The sequence below is a fragment of the Malania oleifera genome, chromosome 3 (assembly GCF_029873635.1).
Source record: "Malania oleifera isolate guangnan ecotype guangnan chromosome 3, ASM2987363v1, whole genome shotgun sequence".
NCBI lineage: Eukaryota > Viridiplantae > Streptophyta > Magnoliopsida > Santalales > Ximeniaceae > Malania > Malania oleifera.
This window is the reverse complement of record NC_080419.1, coordinates 41,002,863-41,024,944: the sequence shown is the minus strand read 5'-3', so window position 1 is coordinate 41,024,944 and position 22,082 is coordinate 41,002,863. Positions and strand designations below refer to the sequence as shown.

At 37.6% G+C, this 22,082-nt stretch overlaps 1 protein-coding gene across 3 annotated transcripts in view; it reads right to left on the bottom strand.

Moving 5' to 3' along the window:
* Positions 1-19,843, bottom strand: part of LOC131151613 (uncharacterized) — a 126,077-nt gene extending 106,234 nt beyond the window's left edge. For 2 of the 3 annotated variants that reach the window (XM_058102880.1, XM_058102881.1), the window contains exons 1-4: positions 19,432-19,816; positions 19,104-19,162; positions 3,787-3,868; positions 1,821-1,888 (exon numbers count right to left, since the gene is read on the bottom strand). In XM_058102880.1, the coding sequence (XP_057958863.1) occupies positions 1,821-1,888; positions 3,787-3,868; positions 19,104-19,162; positions 19,432-19,746 (524 nt within the window). In that variant the 5' untranslated portion in view covers positions 19,747-19,816. Of the gene's footprint in view, positions 1-1,820; positions 1,889-3,786; positions 3,869-19,103; positions 19,163-19,431 lie in introns of all 3 variants that reach the window. The other variant, XM_058102879.1, reaches the window with a different exon arrangement.
* Positions 19,844-22,082: the final 2,239 nt, after the last annotated feature.

Genomic DNA, 22,082 nt, shown 5'->3' with positions numbered 1-22,082 from the left:
ATTTAACAGTATCAAAGTCTTATCATCCTCATCAAACTTCACATCAACTCTCATAAGATCACTTATGATTTGATTAAACGCATTGACGTGTTGATCTAAACTAGATCCTTCTACCATTTTAAGCCAATATAAACGCTGCTTAAGAAAAAGTTTGCTATTGAGGGATTTAGACATGTACCGACTTTCTAACTTTCGCCAGATAGCCACTAGAGAATCCTCCTCCATCACCCGATAGAGAACTTCGTCGGCCAAACACAAGCGTATTGTCGACGCTGCCTTTGCTTTCAAATCTACCCATGTTGTCTCATCCATTCCTTCTGGTTGAGTATCAAGCAGAGCCTTAGCCATTCCTTGTTGCACAAAAATATCCTTCACTCTCCTCTGCCATAAACCGAAGTTTCCAGTTCCATCGAATTTGACAATGTCAAATCTTGCAGAAGACGATCCCGATGCCATAACAACAATCACTCAGATACCAATTTGTTGTGATACGGATCGTATAATGAAGATGCACAGCGGAATAAACAACAACAAATGAATGTAAATAACACACACAACCTGAACAAGATCAACAGAAAGATTTACATGGTTCGGTAAAGTCTACATCCACAGAAGCAATGGCACACAAATTTCACTAAGAAAATCAAAATGTACACAATACACTTCTCTAATAATCACTCTTACCTCCCAAAATATACCCAGATGACATATATAGAGTTTCCTCGAAGGTTTCCCCCCGTTTGCCCAACCACCCAATGATCAAAAATTCAAAATTTAGAAAAAAAATTGCCACAGCTCAGGCGCCTCTCGTCGACAAACACAGGGCTTCGTCGACGAGACCAAGAAGAACCTTTGTTGACGAATACAGGGCTCTCGTCAACGAAACCAGAAGTCTGAAATTTCCCGCTCTCAGTAATTATTCGTCGACGAGCTTCAGAGCCTTCGTCGACGAACCTCTGTTGTTCCCTCGTCGACGAATACAGGGCTCTCGTCGACAAGTCCTGCTGTGTTGCCCCTTCATGTTTTTCCTCCTTCCTTTTTTGCTTATCAAAACAGAAGTATAAGAGTCATAAATAACATCTACACACCTCCAGCTTGAGGGGGAATATTAAGATGGCAGCAGGCTATACTTAGGGCATTTGTGTTTATCATCATAAGGTAATATTTTTATAACATAAACTTCCAGTATGGAGGGAACATCATTTTTCTCTCTGGCTGCTTGCTCTCATCTTTCTCCATTCTTCATCTCCTTTAAACATAATCTGATTATTACTGGGCTAAATAACTACTTCTGTTAGGTTTGTAACAAATTTTTTTTCCATAAAGGAGGTTAGCTTGGATTAGATACAGAGTGAACTAGAAACAGGAACAGTAGAAGTACAGAAGGTAATTTGAGAATGTGGCAACCAAACTCCAACATTATAACTCATTATGCTACCCTTGACATAAATCCACTATTCAAACAGGCATTCTAAAACGAAATAGAGCTATTGCTGCCATTCGCAACACTCTCCTCTGCCCTCGAGGGCATAATTTTTTAATTATATACAGCTCACTTAGAAATTCAGATCACTGGTTTTTTTTTTGTGATTACTAGGTGTCTAGGACACAATATCTGCTTGCTGTTCCCCCATCTCTCAGGAAAGTATAATAACATCAACACCAGTAGTCTGGTTCGATGAGCAGCATGCACAAATAAGAAAAATCCATAACATTTCAGATAAAAAATAAGCAACATACTGAAAATCATGAAGAGGTTTGTCACTATCTTTAAAATGTATAAACTAATTGTATGAAAATATATCATAACAGTATATTACCCCCATTTAACCTTGCTTTTGACAACCTGGCCATCCAATTGCAAGGCCACATATGGATCACTTGTTCCCTGAAAGCAAATCAAAAATTGAAACAGTAAAGCAACAATGAAGTAAACTGCATAGCCAAATTGTTTTTTTAATTAATCATGAAGCTTAGAAAAGAATTAAAAAATTATCATCTCTTGTTAGCCCCAAGGTTTCATAACTAGTTTTGATTACAAACATCATAGTAAAAACTGACATTTGTGCTTGAGTGTGGTTAAATAATTATATTGCAGCATGTGTACAAATTGAGATGTTAGTTTCCTGCATAAGTTTGAGACTTCTCAAGTTTGGCTAAAGAACACTAGGACCAAAAGAGGAACCCCTTTTATGGTATTTTAAGTTAGCTCACACAGAACAGGAAAACTTACTGGATTTAAATGAGGCACCTCACTTGCCTTTGCGGCATCCCTTTTCAACTACAACTATATTTAGATCAATAAAGCAAGCTTACCTTGATTTGAGATGTCCCACTTGCACTTGTACCAACCAGAATTTAAACTAAATTGTTCCTCAGTGAGCAACCTCAATTTGGAATGAACAACCCTTTTCTGACAGCAGTGAAAATTCTGTTTTTGAATCTTGTAAAGATTCTTTTTTATTAATAATATTTCACTTAACTATATTGGAGATTTGAAATATTTTATATGCATTTAGTGAATAATTTTGTAGAGCCACACTGAGATTTTATCATGGATATGTTTCCAGGTCTGCACTTTGCAGAATATCTTCAAAATTCAGCATCTATAGAAGATTTAGCCGAGGACCTGCAGCAGAAAATCTGACATCAAATAGAGACTGAGCTTTAAATTCAAATGGACCTTGAAGATTTGGTAAAGTGGTTACTATATCTTCATATCTTCACGATTAGCAGGAGATCATCAAGATTAGACAAAGATTGTCTGATTAAATGAATAACTTTGTTTGTCATAGATAGAAACTAGAAGAATTTATTGCTAGAAGAGATGTCAATATCTCAGATGCCAGGTTTACCTGGACACAAACTACTGCCTTAATTTATACTTGAAGACTGCTCAAGACATGAATATTAAAAGCATGAATACTTTCCAAAAACTAAGCTATGGGCTTGCAGTATACTTGAAAAACCCAAGTTGAACCATTTCTGGAAAGTGAAGACAACAAGATTGAAATTGAAGAAGCAAAAGTGGATAGTTTATCTTTAAAAGGCTTCAAATGGCTACTAAATTTGAATTAGAGCTTCTAGCAGCTAGAATTTGAAGAATATAAGTTGGAGTTGATTTGAGAGTTGCTGAGACATGAAAATTGAGCTGCAACCATGAATCATATTTGAGCCTTCTCATCCAGCTTTCCCTCTTGTACTTCATTTACCTTGTGAGAGGTAGGATTTTGTAATAGGACACATGGTCCTTGAGTGAACATACTGTACTTGTAATTGGCTGAGACCTTTGTTATTGTTTGGCAAGAAACCAAAGGGAGAACAAGTGCTCCTTGATGTTGTACAGAGGGTAGTCATTATTACAGCGCCGCCAGTTCTTGGTGTTTGTGAAGAACTGGTTGTAGTTGGTTTGATCGTAGCCATGAAGAGAAACTATTATATAGGATTTGGAGTGGACATGTGCACCAAGGTGGGTTGAACCATCATAAATCCTTCCGCACCCTCCGGTGTGATCTTTAAGTTGCTGCACTTTAAAATTGTACATCTCATTGTTTGAATTGCTCGAAGTGGAATTGGACTTGGTCTATATTTTCGTGTCAACAAAATTCATAGCCCCCCCCCCCCCTCTTCGTCGGATTGGTAATTGGGCCATCAATTTGGATTTGGAGCAAGTCAAAGCACCAATGAGTTTAAGTGTAGGTAATTACAGAAAACACAAGTGCTAGAATGGCTAAGTACGAGTTTTTGTCAGAGAAAAAGGAGTTGCACAATAAGTCAACAATGTACCCATGGATCCATAGCGGGAAAATCAAAACCTTTTTTCAATTTGATAAATAACTGGCCATCATATATCTCACGAAGAAATGACCTGCATGTGCAAAAGAAAATTTGTCATAACAAATGTATTGAAGCTACATTCTACTTGTGCCAAAAAATAAAAACAAAAAATAATTTGGTAACTGTTAAAGAATTGTAATAACTCAAGAACCTACCAAGGGTTACGTCTCCTATTCTATTTTTATAATATATCTATTTTACAATAAATGATGATAATACCCTTACTAACACAAAACATGTAACACTAACCATCAAGATGGAATATATGTATATATATATCATATGTGCTCCTTGCTTGTTACAGATTAAGTTAACCCGGGTAACCCCCCCCCCCCCCACCCCCAACAGACTTAGGTTGCATTTGGTTCACAAAATATCTATTCTTCGGAAAAGAATGAAATAGTATGTAAATGTAATACTAATTATGTACGGAAATAATAATTTATAAAAAAATATTCTGAAAAACTTAATATTGTTCTTGTTAAAGTGTGATATACATTCTTGGACAACGACCTATGAACCTCAGCTTTTGGGTAAAGAGGTTGGTTAGCATGGTGAGGTTGGTTAGCATGTTCTACTGGTTGTGACAAGGGCCCTGCAATCCTACGAGCTGTGTTCTAGGTGTCTGCTGCTGGTTGTACAGTGTAGCCAGCTGCTGGTCTGCATTGCTGCCAGGTTCTGCTGAGTGCCACACCCGGTTTAGCATGCCCTTGCTTTTTCTTTTCTATTTCTGCCCCAACCTGAATGTTATTTATGTTGGACATGGGCTTTCTTAATTTTCATTCATTCAACCCTCTGCTACCACTAACAAATTGAATGAGACTTCCACTTTCAAATATCAATTTGCATAACTGTTAAAGCTTGATATATATTGTTGGCCCACAACCTAATAGCTTAAGCTTTTAGGCGAAGTGGTAATCTAACATGGTATCAGAGCTGCTTGCTAGAAGGTCCTGGGTTCTAGTCTCGTTGCCCACATTTAAATAAAAAACTATTGTATTCCCTGTAATGGGTGTCATCTATCGTCTGTTTATCTCTCCACATGCTGACAGGCTGCACATGTTAGGGAGTGTTAAAGCTTGATATACATTGTTGGCTAACAACCTAATAGCTTAAGGATCTGTTTGGTATCTTTGTCGTTTTTCTGTTTTCTGCTTCTATTTCTCCACGGTGAAGAAACATATTATAAAAATGCATTTTTTTTATGTTGTCAGTATTCTATTTCTATTGCCGGTTTTTCAACTATTTTTCAAAAAACTAAAAACCAGATTTTATGGTTTTTCAGTTGTTTTAGCAACCTATTGCTAGGAATTTTAATACCCAAATAGTTTTTTTGGATTAAATTACCCATTTTATACACTCTTAAATTAAAAATAAAATTAAATGATCATATGAATTCAAATACTGAAAAGAAAAATATACATAAATTTCAAAAAAAAATAATAATAAAACCAATAACAAAATACTTTTACTATTTTCCAACTTTCATGTCCAAGAAAATTTTCATTGTATTACTAAATTTTGAAAGTAGAAGAATTAAGTAAAATAAATAATAATAAGTTTTATTTTTATTATAGCAATTTTTTGACGTGTATTATTTGTAATTTTATTATTTTAATCATATTTTTACAATATTATTTGATTTAAAGATGAAAATGAGCATTCTTTAGTTAAGTTCTTAATTTGAATTAGTTTTATAAATGTTAACCAAACCGGTTGCTGATTTTTGAGTTTTAGTGTTTGCTACTGGATTTCAGTTTTCATTTCTATCATTTTTGACAATGATACCAAATGGCCCCTAAGCTTATTGGTAAAGTGGTAATCTAGCAATAACTTAATTAATGCACGATTTGGTTAGTATAAACTTATTCAATACAAAACAAAGTAACAACCATGCAAATTTATAAAAGTAATTTAAATTTGTTGTGGCCTAAAGGGTACGATTATCACAATCAACATTTTGGGAAATAGGATCAACTAATGACGGAACTAGAGGTAGAAAAAGTGGAAGTTAGAAGAGGCTCTCCTCCCTTGAATCGATGTGTGTACACCTACAAATTGGGACAATCCAAGCGACGAGAAGGACTCAAAATGGATGAAGGTGTAGGTAGATTGGGTGGAGATAATAGGCTAGGATATGGAAGGCTAGGGAGAGGAAGGGACTCATCAAGATTAACAAAACTCAAGGAGTCAAAATAATATGGTCTAGACTCAAAAAAGGTGAAGTCATCAAAGACAAGAATTGATATAAAAAACGGCGATAACATCGATATCTCTTTTTGAGTACAAGAATAGCCTAGATAGATACATTTGATAGCACGAAGATCCAACTTATCTTTTCTGTACTTAACTAACAGGCAATAGACACACAGCCGAATATACGAGGAGGAAATGAGAACAAAGGAAACTTAGGCAAGATAACTAAATATGGGATTTTACCACCAAGGATAGAGGATGGCATTTTAGATGAGAGAGCATGCAATGAGCGTAATATCACTCCAAAAACTTAGGGGACATTCATTTGATACAATAGCGCTTGAGGGACTTCAAGAATATGCCTGTTTTTCAACTCTACAACTCCATTTTTTTGTGGAGTGTGGGGCACAAGATGACCAACGATAAAGGTAGTGAATTGAGTACTAAAGTACTCCTTAGCATTATCACTACGAAGTATCCTAATTAGCATATCAAACTGAGTCTTTATTTGAGAAAAGAAAGTGCAAAAGATATTAAACAACTCAGAACAATCTTTCATTGAACACAGCCAAGTCATTCTAAAGTAGTCATTGACAAACATAACAAATTACCGAAACCCCAACTATGATGTGACACAACTAGGACCCCAAACATCGGAATGAACTAACGTAAAAGGGCTAAACGCCTATTCATTAACCCATTAAGCAAAAGGAACACAATGATTCTTTCCTAATTGACAAGATTCACGCTCAAGATAAGACATCAAACTCAAAGTAGAAATAGTTGTTTTAACTCGTCCAATAATGGATGACAAAGGCAACAATGGATTTGATGTGTGGTACGGCAGCACCACTACAAGAAATAAGAGATATTGACCCAAAGTGGTAAAGTCCACCAGCCTCACGTTCTATGCCAATCATCTTCCTTTTCTTAAGATCCTAAAAACAAAATCAAGAAAGAAGATTACAAGTGACATTGTAATTTTACTACCAGAAATGAGATTGAAGGGAGATTTAGGAATGTACCAAAAAAAAAATAGAGGGAGTACAATTTATTGTTCCTATACCCTTAAATATAGTAGTGGACATATTAGCAAGGATAACTTTTAGTAGTTTTTTAGAATACAGGCGGGTAGAAAAGAAGTTGGTGACACCTATCATACGGTCAATCTCCTAGAGCATGGTTTGGTTGATTCAATGTTATAGTACTTGAGACAGTTGTAGTGGATCACTCTATGTTTTTATCGTCATAGTCCAACTAGTAGGATTTTGCTTATTGTGTATGTGGTTGATATTGTTATTATTGGTGATGGTAATCAAGGTATCTAGGGCCTAAAACATTTTCTATATACTAAGTTTTAGACCAAACATTTTGGACTATTGAAGTACTTCTTGGGTATAAAAGTAACTATATCTTGTTTGGTAATTGTTTTTTATCATAGAAGATGTATGTTCTTGATCTTTTGGATGAGTCTTCCAAGTTTGTTGATACACCCATGTATCATAATAGCAAGTTAGCATCAGATATGGGTAATTTGTTGCCCAACCTTGGATGGTAGCAAATACTTGTTGGAAAGCTGAATTATCACCAAGTCATAGACGTAGTAATTCGCATCTTGAGATATCTCAAAAGTGCACTTGGAAGAGGTCTCTTATATCAAAATCAAGATCACACTTATATTCAAGGATATATAGATGCAGATTGGGCAAGGTCACCTTCATATAGAAGATCAACAACCCGATATTGTATCTTTGTTAGTGGCAATTTGGTTTACAGGAAGAGTAAGAAAGATACTGTGGTGGCTCAGTCGATTGTTAAGTCGGTATATAGGTCATGGCTCACACTACATGAAAACTTGTTTGGTTAAAGAACACGTTAGAGGAACTGGGTTTTCCACATTCTCAATCTATGGAATTAATGTGCAATAATCAAGCTACTATTCACATTGCCTCCAACTCAGCCTCCCATACAAACAAAGCACATTGAAGTTGATTGCCACTTTGTTTGAGAGAAACTTACACAAAAGCTCATTAAAACCACTTATGTGAAGTCTGATTTGCAACTTACTAACTTGTTCACTAAAGCTCTAGGAGGTGCTTATGATAAATTCATTTACAACAAGCAAGGTGTAGAGATCCAGAAATTTTAATTTATGAAAATAATAAAGGAAAGGAAAGAGAGAGATTTAAAAGGGGGGCATCAGCAGGAACTCGTCGACGAACCCATGGTCTTCGTTGACGAACGTCCTTCTTGGTTCCGTCGATGAGTACATGTATGACGTCGACGAGAGGATACCGAGAGCAAAGAAATTCAGGCTATTAAGGGATCGTCGACAAACCCATTATTTTCGTCGACAAACGACCTTTTGTGACTCGTCGACGAATGCAAGTGTCTCATCAACAAGGACACGTGGCCAGCCGTCTATACATATATGCTGAAATCAGGTTTTCAGCGAGAAAAATTTCTCCCTTCTCTCTCTCTCTCTCTCTCTCTCTCTCTAGGTTTGGCCAGCCCACCTTCTCTTTTCATTTCCAGCTCCATTTTACCCCGTTTCAACGATCAAGAACCACCACAATGATCTAGGGGCAATTCTCTGCAAGTTGACCGGAACGAATTATTGATTTGGAGTCCTTGGGCACCACTCCAAAATCAGGGTAAGTGAGTTATTTTAGGGTTTAAATGATTATTTGGGATATGTGGACCCAGGAAATGTGTTAGATGATAAAAATATTGGGGTTGAGTTGATTGAATTGGAGATAATGCGATTTCAAAGTTTGGAATTCTGAACGCCGCAGGCGTGGTTTAGGGTTTTCAGCAGGCTTCTCAGGAAACAGGTAGGAGGATAAATTAAGTCAGGTATTTTTAGAAAGTTAATTATTGAATATACAGTATTTGATTTAGAAATTTATATATGATTTAATATAGTTTTTGGAAATACTGATGTTTGAACTGAGAAAACTCTAGAAACAGATCTAATAATATTTTTCAGCAAAATATGCTTTTTCCAGACAGATGGTATGATATATATATAGTAGCACTCACTCGTGTGGCATGAGTATATGTTTTACAACAATAATAGCAATAATAGCATGTCAGAATATTTTATGATTTCAAAGAACAAGCATGATTTGACAATAGTTTATTTTTAGAAAGATTATAAACAGTACAGAAATTATGATATTTTCAGTATACAGTAATAATTCAGCCAGCTCAGATGCCGTGATTATTCATCCGCTACAAATGTCGTGATTATTAAGCCGGCGCAAATGCCATGAATATTCAGAGCATGGTACCGTAGCTATCAGTTCAGGTAGTGCTACCACACATCTCAGATAAAGTGTGGGAGATGGATAGTCGATTGAGCCCGAAGTAGAGTAGTGTGCCCCCGGGGCAATCCGGATTAGGTTGTGCAGGCCAATCATACTTACAGACTTATCAGTTTTGGCTTTAACGTGGTAGGCCAACCATTACTAGGTCCCGCCTATAGACCGCATAACCCAATCATGTGGGGTTAATACATGACATCAGCTAGCTATCCATCTAGGGTATGATTTTAGTATTCTACAGATATAGCAAATGATTTATAAGTATACAGAAATCTAGTATAACACAGTATGTTATATGGAAATATGACTTATTCAGATTTATACACAATAGTTTTACCTAATTTATTAAATGCAGTTAAATTATGTACAAATTTTCCTTACCTATCAGATACAGTTTAACATGTACAGTATATGTTATACTACAATAATTCTCATGTTGTCACACACTAATATTAGTCTATCTCCCTTACTAAGAGGTGTCTCACCCCAGAAATACAAACATTTCAAGATACCCAAATAAACGAGTGGAGCGAGCTCCGAGATAGAGGAGGCTGTTAGTGCTACCCTGGCTGAAGGGTAAGTAGTTGGTTTGAGATCGGGATGGATTTTTGTAATATGACCCTAGAATATTTATGGTCCTTTTTGGGAAGTATATGTGTATTTTTTGTTACAGTAAAACTCTGGTATTGTATATAAGGTTAAGGATATTATGGTTTCCACTACATAGTTCTCATGTATGTATGGACCGGTACATCCCCGATTTCATTTGGCGGTCTGGGTTGATTTAGTTTATGTTTTATGGTGTTAGAGTTATTGTTATTATAATTATGTGAAAAAAAAAAATAATATAGCAGAATTTCCGGAGCATAACAATTGTGGTATCAAAGTCGAGGTTGCTAGGTTCTGTAGATTTTAGTGCACACAGCGGAAACAATACCAAAGTATAGGAATAAATCTTGGAGACGATAGTAAATGGGATGGATTAGGATTTTAGTGAGTCAATGTTGGGAAGTTAAGATGAGAATTTAGGACTTTGTTCCGCAGTCTGAAAGTAGGATTTCCGTAGTGGTTTCTGTGTCTTTCCTGGGGTGATAATTTCAATAAAGTCATAGTAAACTATTGTTCGGTTGTGTTTCTAAATTGCAGGACTGAATCTTAAATTGAGAATAAGAACGTTAGGTTAATTGAGGATATGAGATTTTAATTAGATAAATATATTAGTTATGTTATGAAGATAGGGTTCTCAAACTATGTTTATTGTCTTTGCAGGATGGACCCTAGGGGTAGCAGTGCTCACGCCAGTGGTGATAATGGTGCAAAGCCCTCTAGTATGGGCGGCAGTGATTCAAACGCAATTCTGCGTAGTGTAGCTCAGCAGGTTATAGCTAAGATTGCACAAAACTCTAGGGAGCTGGGAGGCACATCAGCAGACTGGGGCTGCACTATAGAGCAGTTCACCAAAATGAAGCCTCCGGCTTTTTCAGGGGGTGTAAACCCGATTGCGGCGAAGAACTGCGTACAGGAAATGGAAAAGAAACAGACTGTACTGCGCTGCACCGATGAGCAGAGAGTTTTATATGCCACCTTTAGACTGACAAGGGAGGCTGAGTGTTGGTGGTCGACTGTGAGACTTCTAGAGGAGCAGAGATCGACACCTGTAGCTCTAACTTGGAGCCGATTTAAGGAGATATTTTTTGACCGATATTTCCCTGCCACCACTAGAGAGGCAAAAGTGGAGGTGTTCTTGACATTTGACAGTCCAATAGTATGCGGCGAAATTTATTGAACTATCCCGTTTTACCCCGTACATCGTCCCTGATGAGGCAAAGAAGGCAAGAAAATTTGAGAGAGGTCTGAGGCAAGAAATTTATGAACAGGTGGCAGTTTTGAAGGTACAGGATTTCGCCGAACTGGTGGATAGAGTCGCCGTGGCAGAGGCAAGCAGGCAAAGGGGTGCTGAGGTGCACAGCCAGAGAAAGAGACCCACACCTCCTGGATTTCAAGCGGGTCTAGTCGAGACCCATGGAGGTGAGGTGGATACTGCGAGGGACAAAAGCAGAAGACGGGGAGTCATGAGATGCAGGGCGAGCAGACTTATCTCGTTTGGCCTAATTGCGATAAGAGACACATGGGAGAGTGCCGATGGGGAGAAATGTTGCTTGGCATAAGACTATCGTGCACCACGAAGTAATGCTCCCGCTCCCAGACCATTTCGAGGAGACGTCCAAGAGGCCAGCAGAAAAATACCACACAGGCGCAGCTCTACACACTAACACCAAGAGATGTTGAGGCAGCTAACGATGTGGTGACAAGTACTATTAATATGCTTTCCATTAAAATTATTATTTTATTTGATTCAAGAGTCACACACTAGTTTGTGTCTGTGGGTTACGTTAAGTTATGTGGGATAGAAACACAAATGTTAGACACCAAATTAGCAATAGCTACACCGACAGGGTCAGAAGTGAGGTGTGAAAAGGTAATCAGAGGCTATCCAGTAGATATTCCGGGGAGAGTATTACCAGCTGACCTAGTAGTGTTAGACATGCGTGTATGTGATATGATTTTGGGAATGGACTAGTTAGTTGCTAATTATGCCAGCATTGACTGTCATTAGAAAGAGGTGATATTCAGACCTCCTAGGGAGCAAGAGTTCAGATTTGTAGGGTCGTACGTGCATTCCTCACCATAGCTAGTGTCAGCTATTCAAGTGAAAAGGCTACTCCTAGACGGATGTCAATGGTATATAGCCTATGTAAGGGAAGTGATAGAGAAAGAATTGAAGCCTACCGATATTCCAGTGGTGAAGGAATTTTCAGATGTTTTTCCAGAGGAGCTACCCGGATTGCCTCCCTATTGTGAGATTGACTTTTCCATTGAGTTACTTCCAAGGACAGCACCAATTTCTAAAGCTCCCTAGAGAATGGCTCCAGCAGAATTGAAAGACTTAAAAGATCAGTTGCAGGAATTGTTAGACAAAGGTTTTATCAGACCCAGTGTATCACCTTGGGGAGCGCCAGTTTTGTTTGTAAAGAAGAAAAACGGGACAATGAGAATGTATATAGATTACAAGGAAATAAATAAAGTAATAGTTAAGAATAAGTATCCTCTTCCCCGCATAGATGACTTGTTCGATCAGCTCCAGAGTACATAGGTTTATTTTAAGATTGATCTACGATCTGGATATCATCAAGTGAAGGTCAAGGCAGAAAATATCTCTAAGACAGCGTTTCGAACCCGGTATGGCCATTATGAGTTTTTGGTCATGCTATTCGGACTGACGAATGCTCCTACTATATTTATGGATTTGATGAACAAAATTTTTCATCAGTACTTGGACCAGTTTGTGGTGGTTTTCATTGATGATATACTGGTCTATTCGAGGAGTTTTGAGCAGCATAAGACACATTTAAGGCTGGTACTTCAAATACTCAGATAAAGAAAGTTGTACGCCAAATTCAAAAAGTGTGAATTTTGGTTAAAGAAAGTTACATTCCTTGGGCATGTGATATCCGGGGATGGAATTTCTGTAGATCCCAGCAAGATAGAGGCAGTGGTGAACTGGGCGAGATCGAGGAATGTTCAGGAGATCAAGAGTTTCTTGGGACTTGCGGGATATTATCGTCGGTTCATAAAGGGATTTTCTAAACTATCAAGGCCTCTGACACAACTAACCAGGAAGAATGCTAAGTTTGAATGGAATGATGATTGTGAGCAGAGCTTTCAGGAGTTGAAATAGTGACTAGTCACTGCACCAATTTTGACCATTCCATCAGGGGATGGAGATTTTGTAATCCATAGTGATGCGTCTTTAAAGGGGCTCGGATGTGTTCTGATGCAGCAAGGGAGAGTTGTAGCATATGCCTCCCAACAATTGAAAAAATACGAAAAGAATTATCCTACGCACGATTTAGAGTTGGCTGCAGTGGTGTACGCATTGAAGATCTGGAGGCATTATTTGTATGGTGGGAGGTGCAAAATATTTTCAGATCATAAAAGTTTAAAATACTTCTTTACACAGAAATAGTTGAATATGAGACAGAGGAGGTGGCTCGATCTAATTAAAGACTACGATTGTACCATCAGTTATCACCCAGGAAAGGCAAATGTGGTACCTGATGCGTTGAGTCGTAAATCAAGGAGTGCATCTGCATCAGCAATAGCAATTGCACATCATATCAAAATGGATTTTGAAAGACTCGGGGTGGAGTTTGTAGAGGGTAATCATCAGGCATTCATCACTAATCTAGTGGTGCAACCCACATTGCTGGAAAGGATTAAAGCTGCTCAGGTGAAAGATGTGGAGTTAATGAAGATTATGGATAAGGTGCAAAGCGGTCAGGGAGTAGAGTTGAGTATTTCAAATGACGGAACTTTAAGGTTCTGTACCAGACTTTGTGTGCCTACAGATGCTAAGATTAAACAAATTATTCTGGAAGAAGCACACCGTTCCCTATATATAGTACATCCATGGAGTACGAAAATGTACAAGGATTTGAGATTATCCTTTTGGTGGAGCAAGATGAAAAAAGAGATTGTTGAATATGTAGGATAGTGTTAGACACACCAGCAGGTGAAGGCTGAGCATCGGAGACCGGTAGGGCCATTGCAACCACTTCACATTCCTGAATGGAAGTGGGAACATATTTCTATGGATTTCGTATCGGAGTTACCGCCAGCACAGCATAGACAGGACGTCATCTGGGTGGTCGTTGATAGACTGAAGAAGACCGCCCATTTTCTTCCCATCCGAGTTAATTACTCCATGGGTAGATTGGCAGAGCTGTATGTACAAGAAATAGTCTAACTGCATGGAGTGCCTGTGTCCATCGTTTCTGACCAGGATCCACGTTTCACATCTCAGTTCTAAAAAAACTTACAGAGAGCTTTGGGATCCCAGTTGACTTTTAGCACGGCCTTTTATCCTCAGACCGATGGATTGACTGAGAGGATTATTCAGATATTGGAAGATATGTTGCGTGCCTGTGTTAGATTTTGGAGGTAGCTGGATCCAGTACCTGCCATTAGTGGAATTTGCTTACAACAACAGCTACCAAACCAGTATCGGGAAGGCTCCATACGAGGCATTATATGGACGGAGGTGTCGATCTCCGTTATATTGGGATGAAATTGGAGAGAAGCAGATATTGGGGCCAGAGATGGTCAGTGGGCTTTTGAGAAAATCAAGCTTATTCAAGAAAGGATTAAAACAGTTCAGAACCGACAAAAAAGCTATGCAGATACCTGTCAATGAGCGTTGGAATTTGATGAGGGTGATAAAGTGTTTTTGAACCGATGAAAGGAGTAATGAGATTCGGGAAGAAAGGTAAGCTTAGCCAGCCCTAGGTATATTGGGTCGTTTGAGATATTGGACAGAGTTGGCCTAGTTGCCTACAAGTTAGCGTAACCCCCAACGCTATCCAAAATTCACGATGTATTTCATGTGTCCATGTTGAAAAAATACATCCCAGATCCATCTCACATAATCAGTTATGAAACACTGGAGATTAATGAGACATTATCTTATGAAGAAATACCGATTCAGATCTTAGATTATAAAGAGTAGGAATTACGTACCAAGAAAATCTTACTAGTGAAAGTACTCTAGAGGAATCATGCAGTGGATGAAGTCTCGTGGGAATTGGAAGAGGAGTTGTGTTAGAGGTACCCACACCTATTCACTGGGGTTCAGCAGTAGTCAGAAAGGAAAGGTAATGGTTTAGGTAAGAAATCATGTAAATATGTAGGTTTTATGCAGGTTAATCAAATGTATGTAATAGTTTTCTATTTTGATTGGTTTTGGGAGAGTTTTGTTTGGGTATTGTAATCTCCTAGGACCGTAAGTGTAACCATGGTATCCCTCCGCCATAAGTGAGGGTGATTAATAAAATTACAGTGGGTTTTCCTCAGAAAGTGATACATGTGAGAGATAGAAAATTTTGTCCAGAAAATTTAATTTATGAAAATAATAAAGGAAAGGAAAGAGAAAGAAATTTAAATTTAAATAGGGGCATCGACGAACCCATGGTCTTCATCGACGAACGTCCTTCTTGGTTCCGTCGACGAGTACACGTGTCTCGTCGACAAGAGGATACCGAAAGCAGAGAAATTCAGGCCATTAAGGGTTCGTCGACGAACCCATTATCTTCGTCGACGAATGGCCTTCTGTGACTCGTCGACGAATGCACGTGTCTCGTCGACGAGGACACGTGGCCAGCCGTTATGCTGAAATTAGGTTTTTAGCGAGAAAAATTTCTCGCTTCACTCTCTCTCTCTCTCTCTCTCTCTCTCTCTCTCTAGGCTCGGCCAGCCCACCTTCTCTCTTCATTTTCGGCTCCGTTTTAGCCCGTTTCAACGATTAGGAACCACCACGATGATCTAGGGGCGATTCTCTACAAGTTGACGGAGCGGATTATTCATTTAGAGTCCTTGGGCACCACTCCAAAATCAGGGTAAGTGAGTTATTTTAGGGTTTAAATGATTATTTGGGATATGTGGACCCAGAAAATGTGTTAGATGATAAATATATTGGGGTTGAGTTGATTGAACTGGGGATAATGCGATTTCAAGGTTTAGAGTTCTGAATGCCGCGGATGTAGTTTAGATTTTTTAGCAAGCTTCTCAGGAAATAGGTAAAGGAATAGATTAAGTCAGGTATTTTTAGAAAGTTAACTATTGAATATACAATATTTGATTCAAAAATTTATATATGATTTAATATAGTTTTTGGGAATACTGATGTTTGAACTGAGAAAACTCTAGAAATAGATCTAATAATATTTTTTAGCAAAATATGCTTTTTCTAGACAGATAATATGATATATATAGTAGCACTCACTCGTGTGGCATGAGTATATATTTTACAGCAATAATAGCATGTCAGAATATTTTATGATTTCACAAAACAAGAATGATTTGACAACAGTTTATTTTTAAAAAGATTACAAACAGTACAGAAATTATGATATTTTCAGTATACAGTAATTATTCAGCTGGCCTAGATGCCATGATTATTCAGCCGGTGCAGATGCCGTGATTATTCAGCCGGCGCAAATGTCGTGATTATTCAGCTGGCGCAGATGCCGTGATTATTCAACCGGCCTAGATGCCATGATATTTCAATCGGCCCAGATGCCGTAATATTTCAGTTGGCCCAGCTGCCGTAATATTTCAGTCGGCGCAGATACCGTGAACAGATTTATATATATAACAGTTTATTCAGAAATATTATTATGACATATTTTACACAGAATTATGAAACAATATTATACAGTTATATATGAAATATACTATATGATAGCAGAACCCTAATGGTTTAGTTTAGTTTCAAAGCACGGCCTTAGTTTAGTTTCAGAGCACGGCATGGTTTTAAATCGCGGTTGCGGGTAGTGTAACGTAACGGTAACGGGTGTAACGGGAAGCAGGAGTAGCGGATGTTACATAACAAGAAGCGGGCGAAACAGCTGTGAATTTTTTTGAAGCGCGCACAACCTTGTGCATATTAGCGTACTTGCATGTTTTAAGCTTTTAGCCCTTCTTAGAAAGAGTTTTAATGTATTTTGGATCATTTAGTTTGAGTAACTAAGTTCTTTGGTAAGGGCAACAAGTTTACATTTGTTTTAAACCACCATTGATAGAAAAATTACCTGTGTGTGTGGTTGTGTGCATTTATACTTCTCATTGTTCTTATCTGTGATAAATTCTTATGTGTGCTAAATTAATTAATAGAAAAAAATACATTATACACTCCATTAATCTATTAGACACATAAGACATACAAATAATACAAATATAAAATAGGTAAAAAAGAAAGATGGTTGAAGTTGAAAAATATAGAACATAAATATTACATTACTAATTTTATCAAAATAAAATATTTTCCTAACTAGTATTTTCAAAATGTTAATTAATGCATCTATTGCGAGTATTTAAAGAAATAGTAAATTTTGTGTCATTGTCATCCTCATTATAATCTTTTCCCCCTCTCGCCACATGGTATATTGAGAATGATTTATGGAAGAGGGGGAAAAAGTGAGAAGAAAAAGTAAAAAATAAAATAATTTTTTTGGTGTAACAGTCCTGTAGCGGTTACGTAAGGGCCAGGGTCCGTAACGGCCACTACAGCTATTATTTTTCTTCACACCGATTTCACAGTGTGTAATAGTATCGGCAACCAAAAAAACTATTACGTAACGGCGTTACGTAACAGTTGCAGCCTTTATTTAAAACCATGAAGCACGGTACCGTAGCTATCAATTCAGATAGTGCTACCACACATCTCAGATAAAGCGTAGGAGATGGATAGTCGATTGAGCCCAAAGTAGAGTAGTGTGCCGCCCTGGCAGTCCGGACCAGACTGAAGGCAAATCATACTTACAAACTTATCAGTTTTGGCTTAGCGTGGTAGGCCAACCTTTACTAGGTCCCGCCAACGGGCCGCACATCCCAGTTATGTGAGGTTAATACATGACATCAGCTAATTATCCATCCAAGGTATGATTTCAGTATTATACAGATATAGCAGATGATTTATAAGTATACAGAAATCTAGTATAACACAGTATGTTATATGGGAATATGACTTATTCAGATTTATACAGAATAGTTTTACCTGATTTATTAAATGCAATTTAAATTATGTACAGATTTTCCTTAATTATCAGATACAGTTTAACATGTACAGTATATGTTATAATACAATAATACTCATGTTATCACACACTGATATTAGTTTATCTCCCTCACTGAGAGGTGCCTCACCTCAGAAATACAAACATTTCAGGAAACCTAAACAGACGAGCGGAACGAGCTCCGAGATAGTGGAGGCTGTTAGTGCTACCCTGACTGAAGGGTAAGTAGTTGGTTTGAGATCAGGATGGATTTTGGGGGTATGACCCTAGGATATTTATGGTCCTTTTTGGGACGTATATGTGTATTTTTGGTTATAGTAAAACTCTGGTATTATATGTAAGGTTAAGGATATTATGATTTCCGCTGCATAGTTATCATATATGTATGGACTAGTATATCCCCGGTTTCCTTTGGGGGTCCAGGTTGATCTAGTTTATATTTTATGGTGTCAGAGTTATTGTTATTATCATTATTATGTGGAAAAAATAATAATAATATAGCAGAATTTTTGTGGCGTGACACTAGGAGCATATGATATTTATCTTCTAGCTTGAGGGTGAGTGTTAATGGATATTTTGGTTATTAGAATTAATAGAATGTACTAGTGTTATGTTAATAAGTAAGAGTTAGTAAAAGTATTACGATCATTAATATGTACTTGACATATATTATAAATAGATGGAGAAACTTATGGTTGTGATTTGGTCTTTTTTACCTAATATCTTTGCAATGTGCTCTAATTTACGTATATACCCATATATCTAACATGATAATAAACAAATGATGCTCAAGTTGATGTAATACCCATCTCAACACAATACAAACCTGACATAGTTACATGGATTGCCACCCCTCATCCATCCTAGAACAATAGGATGATCATATAAATATAACTTCATCATTGATCTGTTTTCTTGCCAAGGGAAGCTAGCTTAAGAAAGCAAATGTAAATGAATCATATTCTTGGAACCAAATAATGCAGGAACCCCGAATTTTTTAGCCTAATGAACTGTTTGAGTTAGCATATGCAGAAAATCCTATTCCTTTTCTTTTGCTCAATTTTTCTTGGCAATCAGTAATGGTAAAGGAAAAGTGCACCAAATGATCACATACCCAGAAAGATAAACCGTCTTACAATCTGCTGCATCCACCTCACGTTTGCCCACATTCTCCTGTTCAAAGAACACGCTGAAAAATTCTTAAAAAATAATTAAACATAGCTATTACGCTGCTAAGAAGATGCAGAAAAATAAAAGGAACCAAAATTTCAACCTAATTTGTATTATTTAAGACGCAACGGGATCAGGTAGAAAAATAATGAGTTAAATTAAACCTAAGTAGGCTAATACAAACTTCCAAATTTCTTTTACACTGTCTTCTCTCTCATCCATTTCCCAGTAACCATGAATGGATAAATAACATAGATATGAAAGATAATTACAGGGGGGCTAGAGTAGGCTTCAAAAGCAAAACCGGCGAGAATGACGGCAAGATTGATATCGAAAGGAGGCCGTTCAATCTCCTCCCAAGCTTCAACACTCTCAATTTTCGAATTTGTCTTGCATAAGCAACAGGCGGAGCACAGTCCGTCTCTGCCTCCGGGACCCCATCGCAAAATCCTAATTTTCCTCGAAAATTGCAAATTCTTCAGTCGGAAGACGAAGTTACGGTTCAGGCGTAGATGGGGCTTGGGCGAAGGAGCGCAGAGACGACGTTGGTATTGGAGGAGGCTCTCATGGTGTCGCAGAGCAGCCATGGGCGGAGGGCGTGAGCGTTAGCTCGAAGTGGCAGATTGTGTAATTTTGACGGAGAGACAAGGAGAATTTATGGAAATAAGTCAAATAATTAAAATTAGTGGTTGGAGTACGCGGGTTCGTGTACCTTATCATAATGAGTTTTTTCCGGATTTTTTTTTTAATATATTAAACAATACCTTTCTTGGAAATATAATTCCTGAAATAACCCTAACGTAATCTTAGATTTGCCACATTTCATTTCGGAAATTATTTTTTCAAAAAATATATTATTTAATATATTTTTTTTATAAAAAATAATAAATCAAAAATAAAAATTTCTGCATAATAAATTCTTCTACGTAATAAATCGGGAAATAAATTCTTTTAATATATTTTTTAAAAAATGATAAATCGGTGTTGTGTGTAATTCCAACTAATTGCTAATTCTATTTTTCAGATTTTAATTAATTCCAAACCAGCCACAATAACACCTAAACATAAACCTGTTTATTTTGACGCGTGTGTATGTTCTAAGCCTGATCAAGAAAAATATATGTTTACCAAATAATATTCAATAAAGCATAAACATGTCACAAGCACAATCCACAAGAACACATTTACGTGGTTCGGCTCAAAAATTGGCCTACATCCACGACAGAAACTCACCTCCAGACACACTATATTAAATCGGCAGAAATAAATACAAGTACATACAGATTTACCCTTTCTTGTCTTACCGATCTCCTTTGGAAATCAGCCCAAGAATAATCCAAGAAATCTACCCTTCGCACCTACGAAGAACCCTAGGTTTCTCCCTATATTCCTTCCTGATTTCCCTATAAGAAATCGTCCCAAGAAACCAAATCTGAGCTTACCTTGCCTTACCATTGCGCGTGCCTTCGCTGAAGGTTGGAGATCCCCCCAATGCCGAACCTCCACTGCAGATCCCCAGCGCCAACTGCCCTCCTGCCGTCTCCTTCTCCCCCGCGCACAGGCGAAGGATCTCTCCCGGCTGCAGGTGCTCTCTCACGCGGCTGTTGATGAAGAAGCCTCCCGGCTCTACAAGGGAAGCCGCACCCACCTCTTGCTGTGCTGCGGTATCTGAAGCTGCAAAACAGAAAGTCCCCCCAAATGAAAACCCAACGGTACTGCCAGGGAAGACGACTCGGCTCCGCTACTGGAGGAAGACTCTCGCGGCTCTCTTCTCTAAACCTGCTGAAGACTGAAGTGTCAAGAACCCCTCCTGCGCTACTGTTTTTCTTGAAGCTGCGAAGACGCCCAGGTCCAGTGCCCCTCCCCCTGCTGTTCAATTTTATTTCATTTACAAATAACTACATATGAAATTACATCCATGCCCCCCAACAACAGCTGTTGGATCTGAAAGAATGAACGGTATGGATCTCTTCAAGCCTTGACACTCCAACAATTCTCCACCTTGGCATGCTTGTAACCTTTGCACCTCCTTAGCATCTCTCATGGCGGTTCCTGCAAAACAAAATACTAACAGCTTTGAAGGTTAACCAAGTTCGAACCATGTTCAAACTTGGATTTAGGTACTACTTTAGTCATCACATCTGAAGTCCAACTAATAGCACTACCTAAAAAACAAAAAAAACCATACTAGACAAAGACTACCTGGTATCTAGATTTCCAGCATATTCAGAATCTACATATCCTTTTAATCTTATCTCACAATGCATATCCTTTTTACCAAATATTAAACCTTGCTGTTTTATTCTAGACAAGTATTAAAAAATTTGTTTCAAAGCATGCCAATGTGGTTTTTCAGGTTTGCTCATAAATCTACTCACTTGACTTACAGCATAAGATAAATCAGGTCTAGAACATACCATAGCATACATTACACTACCAACCATACTAGCATAAGGTATTCTATTCATAAACAGTGACTCATCTTCAGTTTCAGGACACTGTTTGCTAAACAACTTAACATGTTGTGCAACAGGAATAGAAGTAGATTTAACATGACTCGTTCCAAATCTTTTTAATACCTTTGAAATACAAGACTTTTGAGGCAAGTAGAGAAGTTTTTTATTCCTTTCTCTAGTTATTTCTATACCAAGTATCCTTTTAACAGGTCCTAAGTCTTTCATTTCAAATTCCGATTTGAGCATGCACTTAACTTGATTTAACATATCCATGTCTTGACAAGCAACCAACATGTCATCAACATATAATAGCAAATATATATGACATTTATCACATGATTTAAAATAAACACAACCATCATAATTGTTTCTACAAAAATCATTTTGAATCATGTAAGAATCAAATCATTTATATCATTGTCTAGGTGATTGTTTCAACCCATATAAAGATTTCTTTAATAAACATA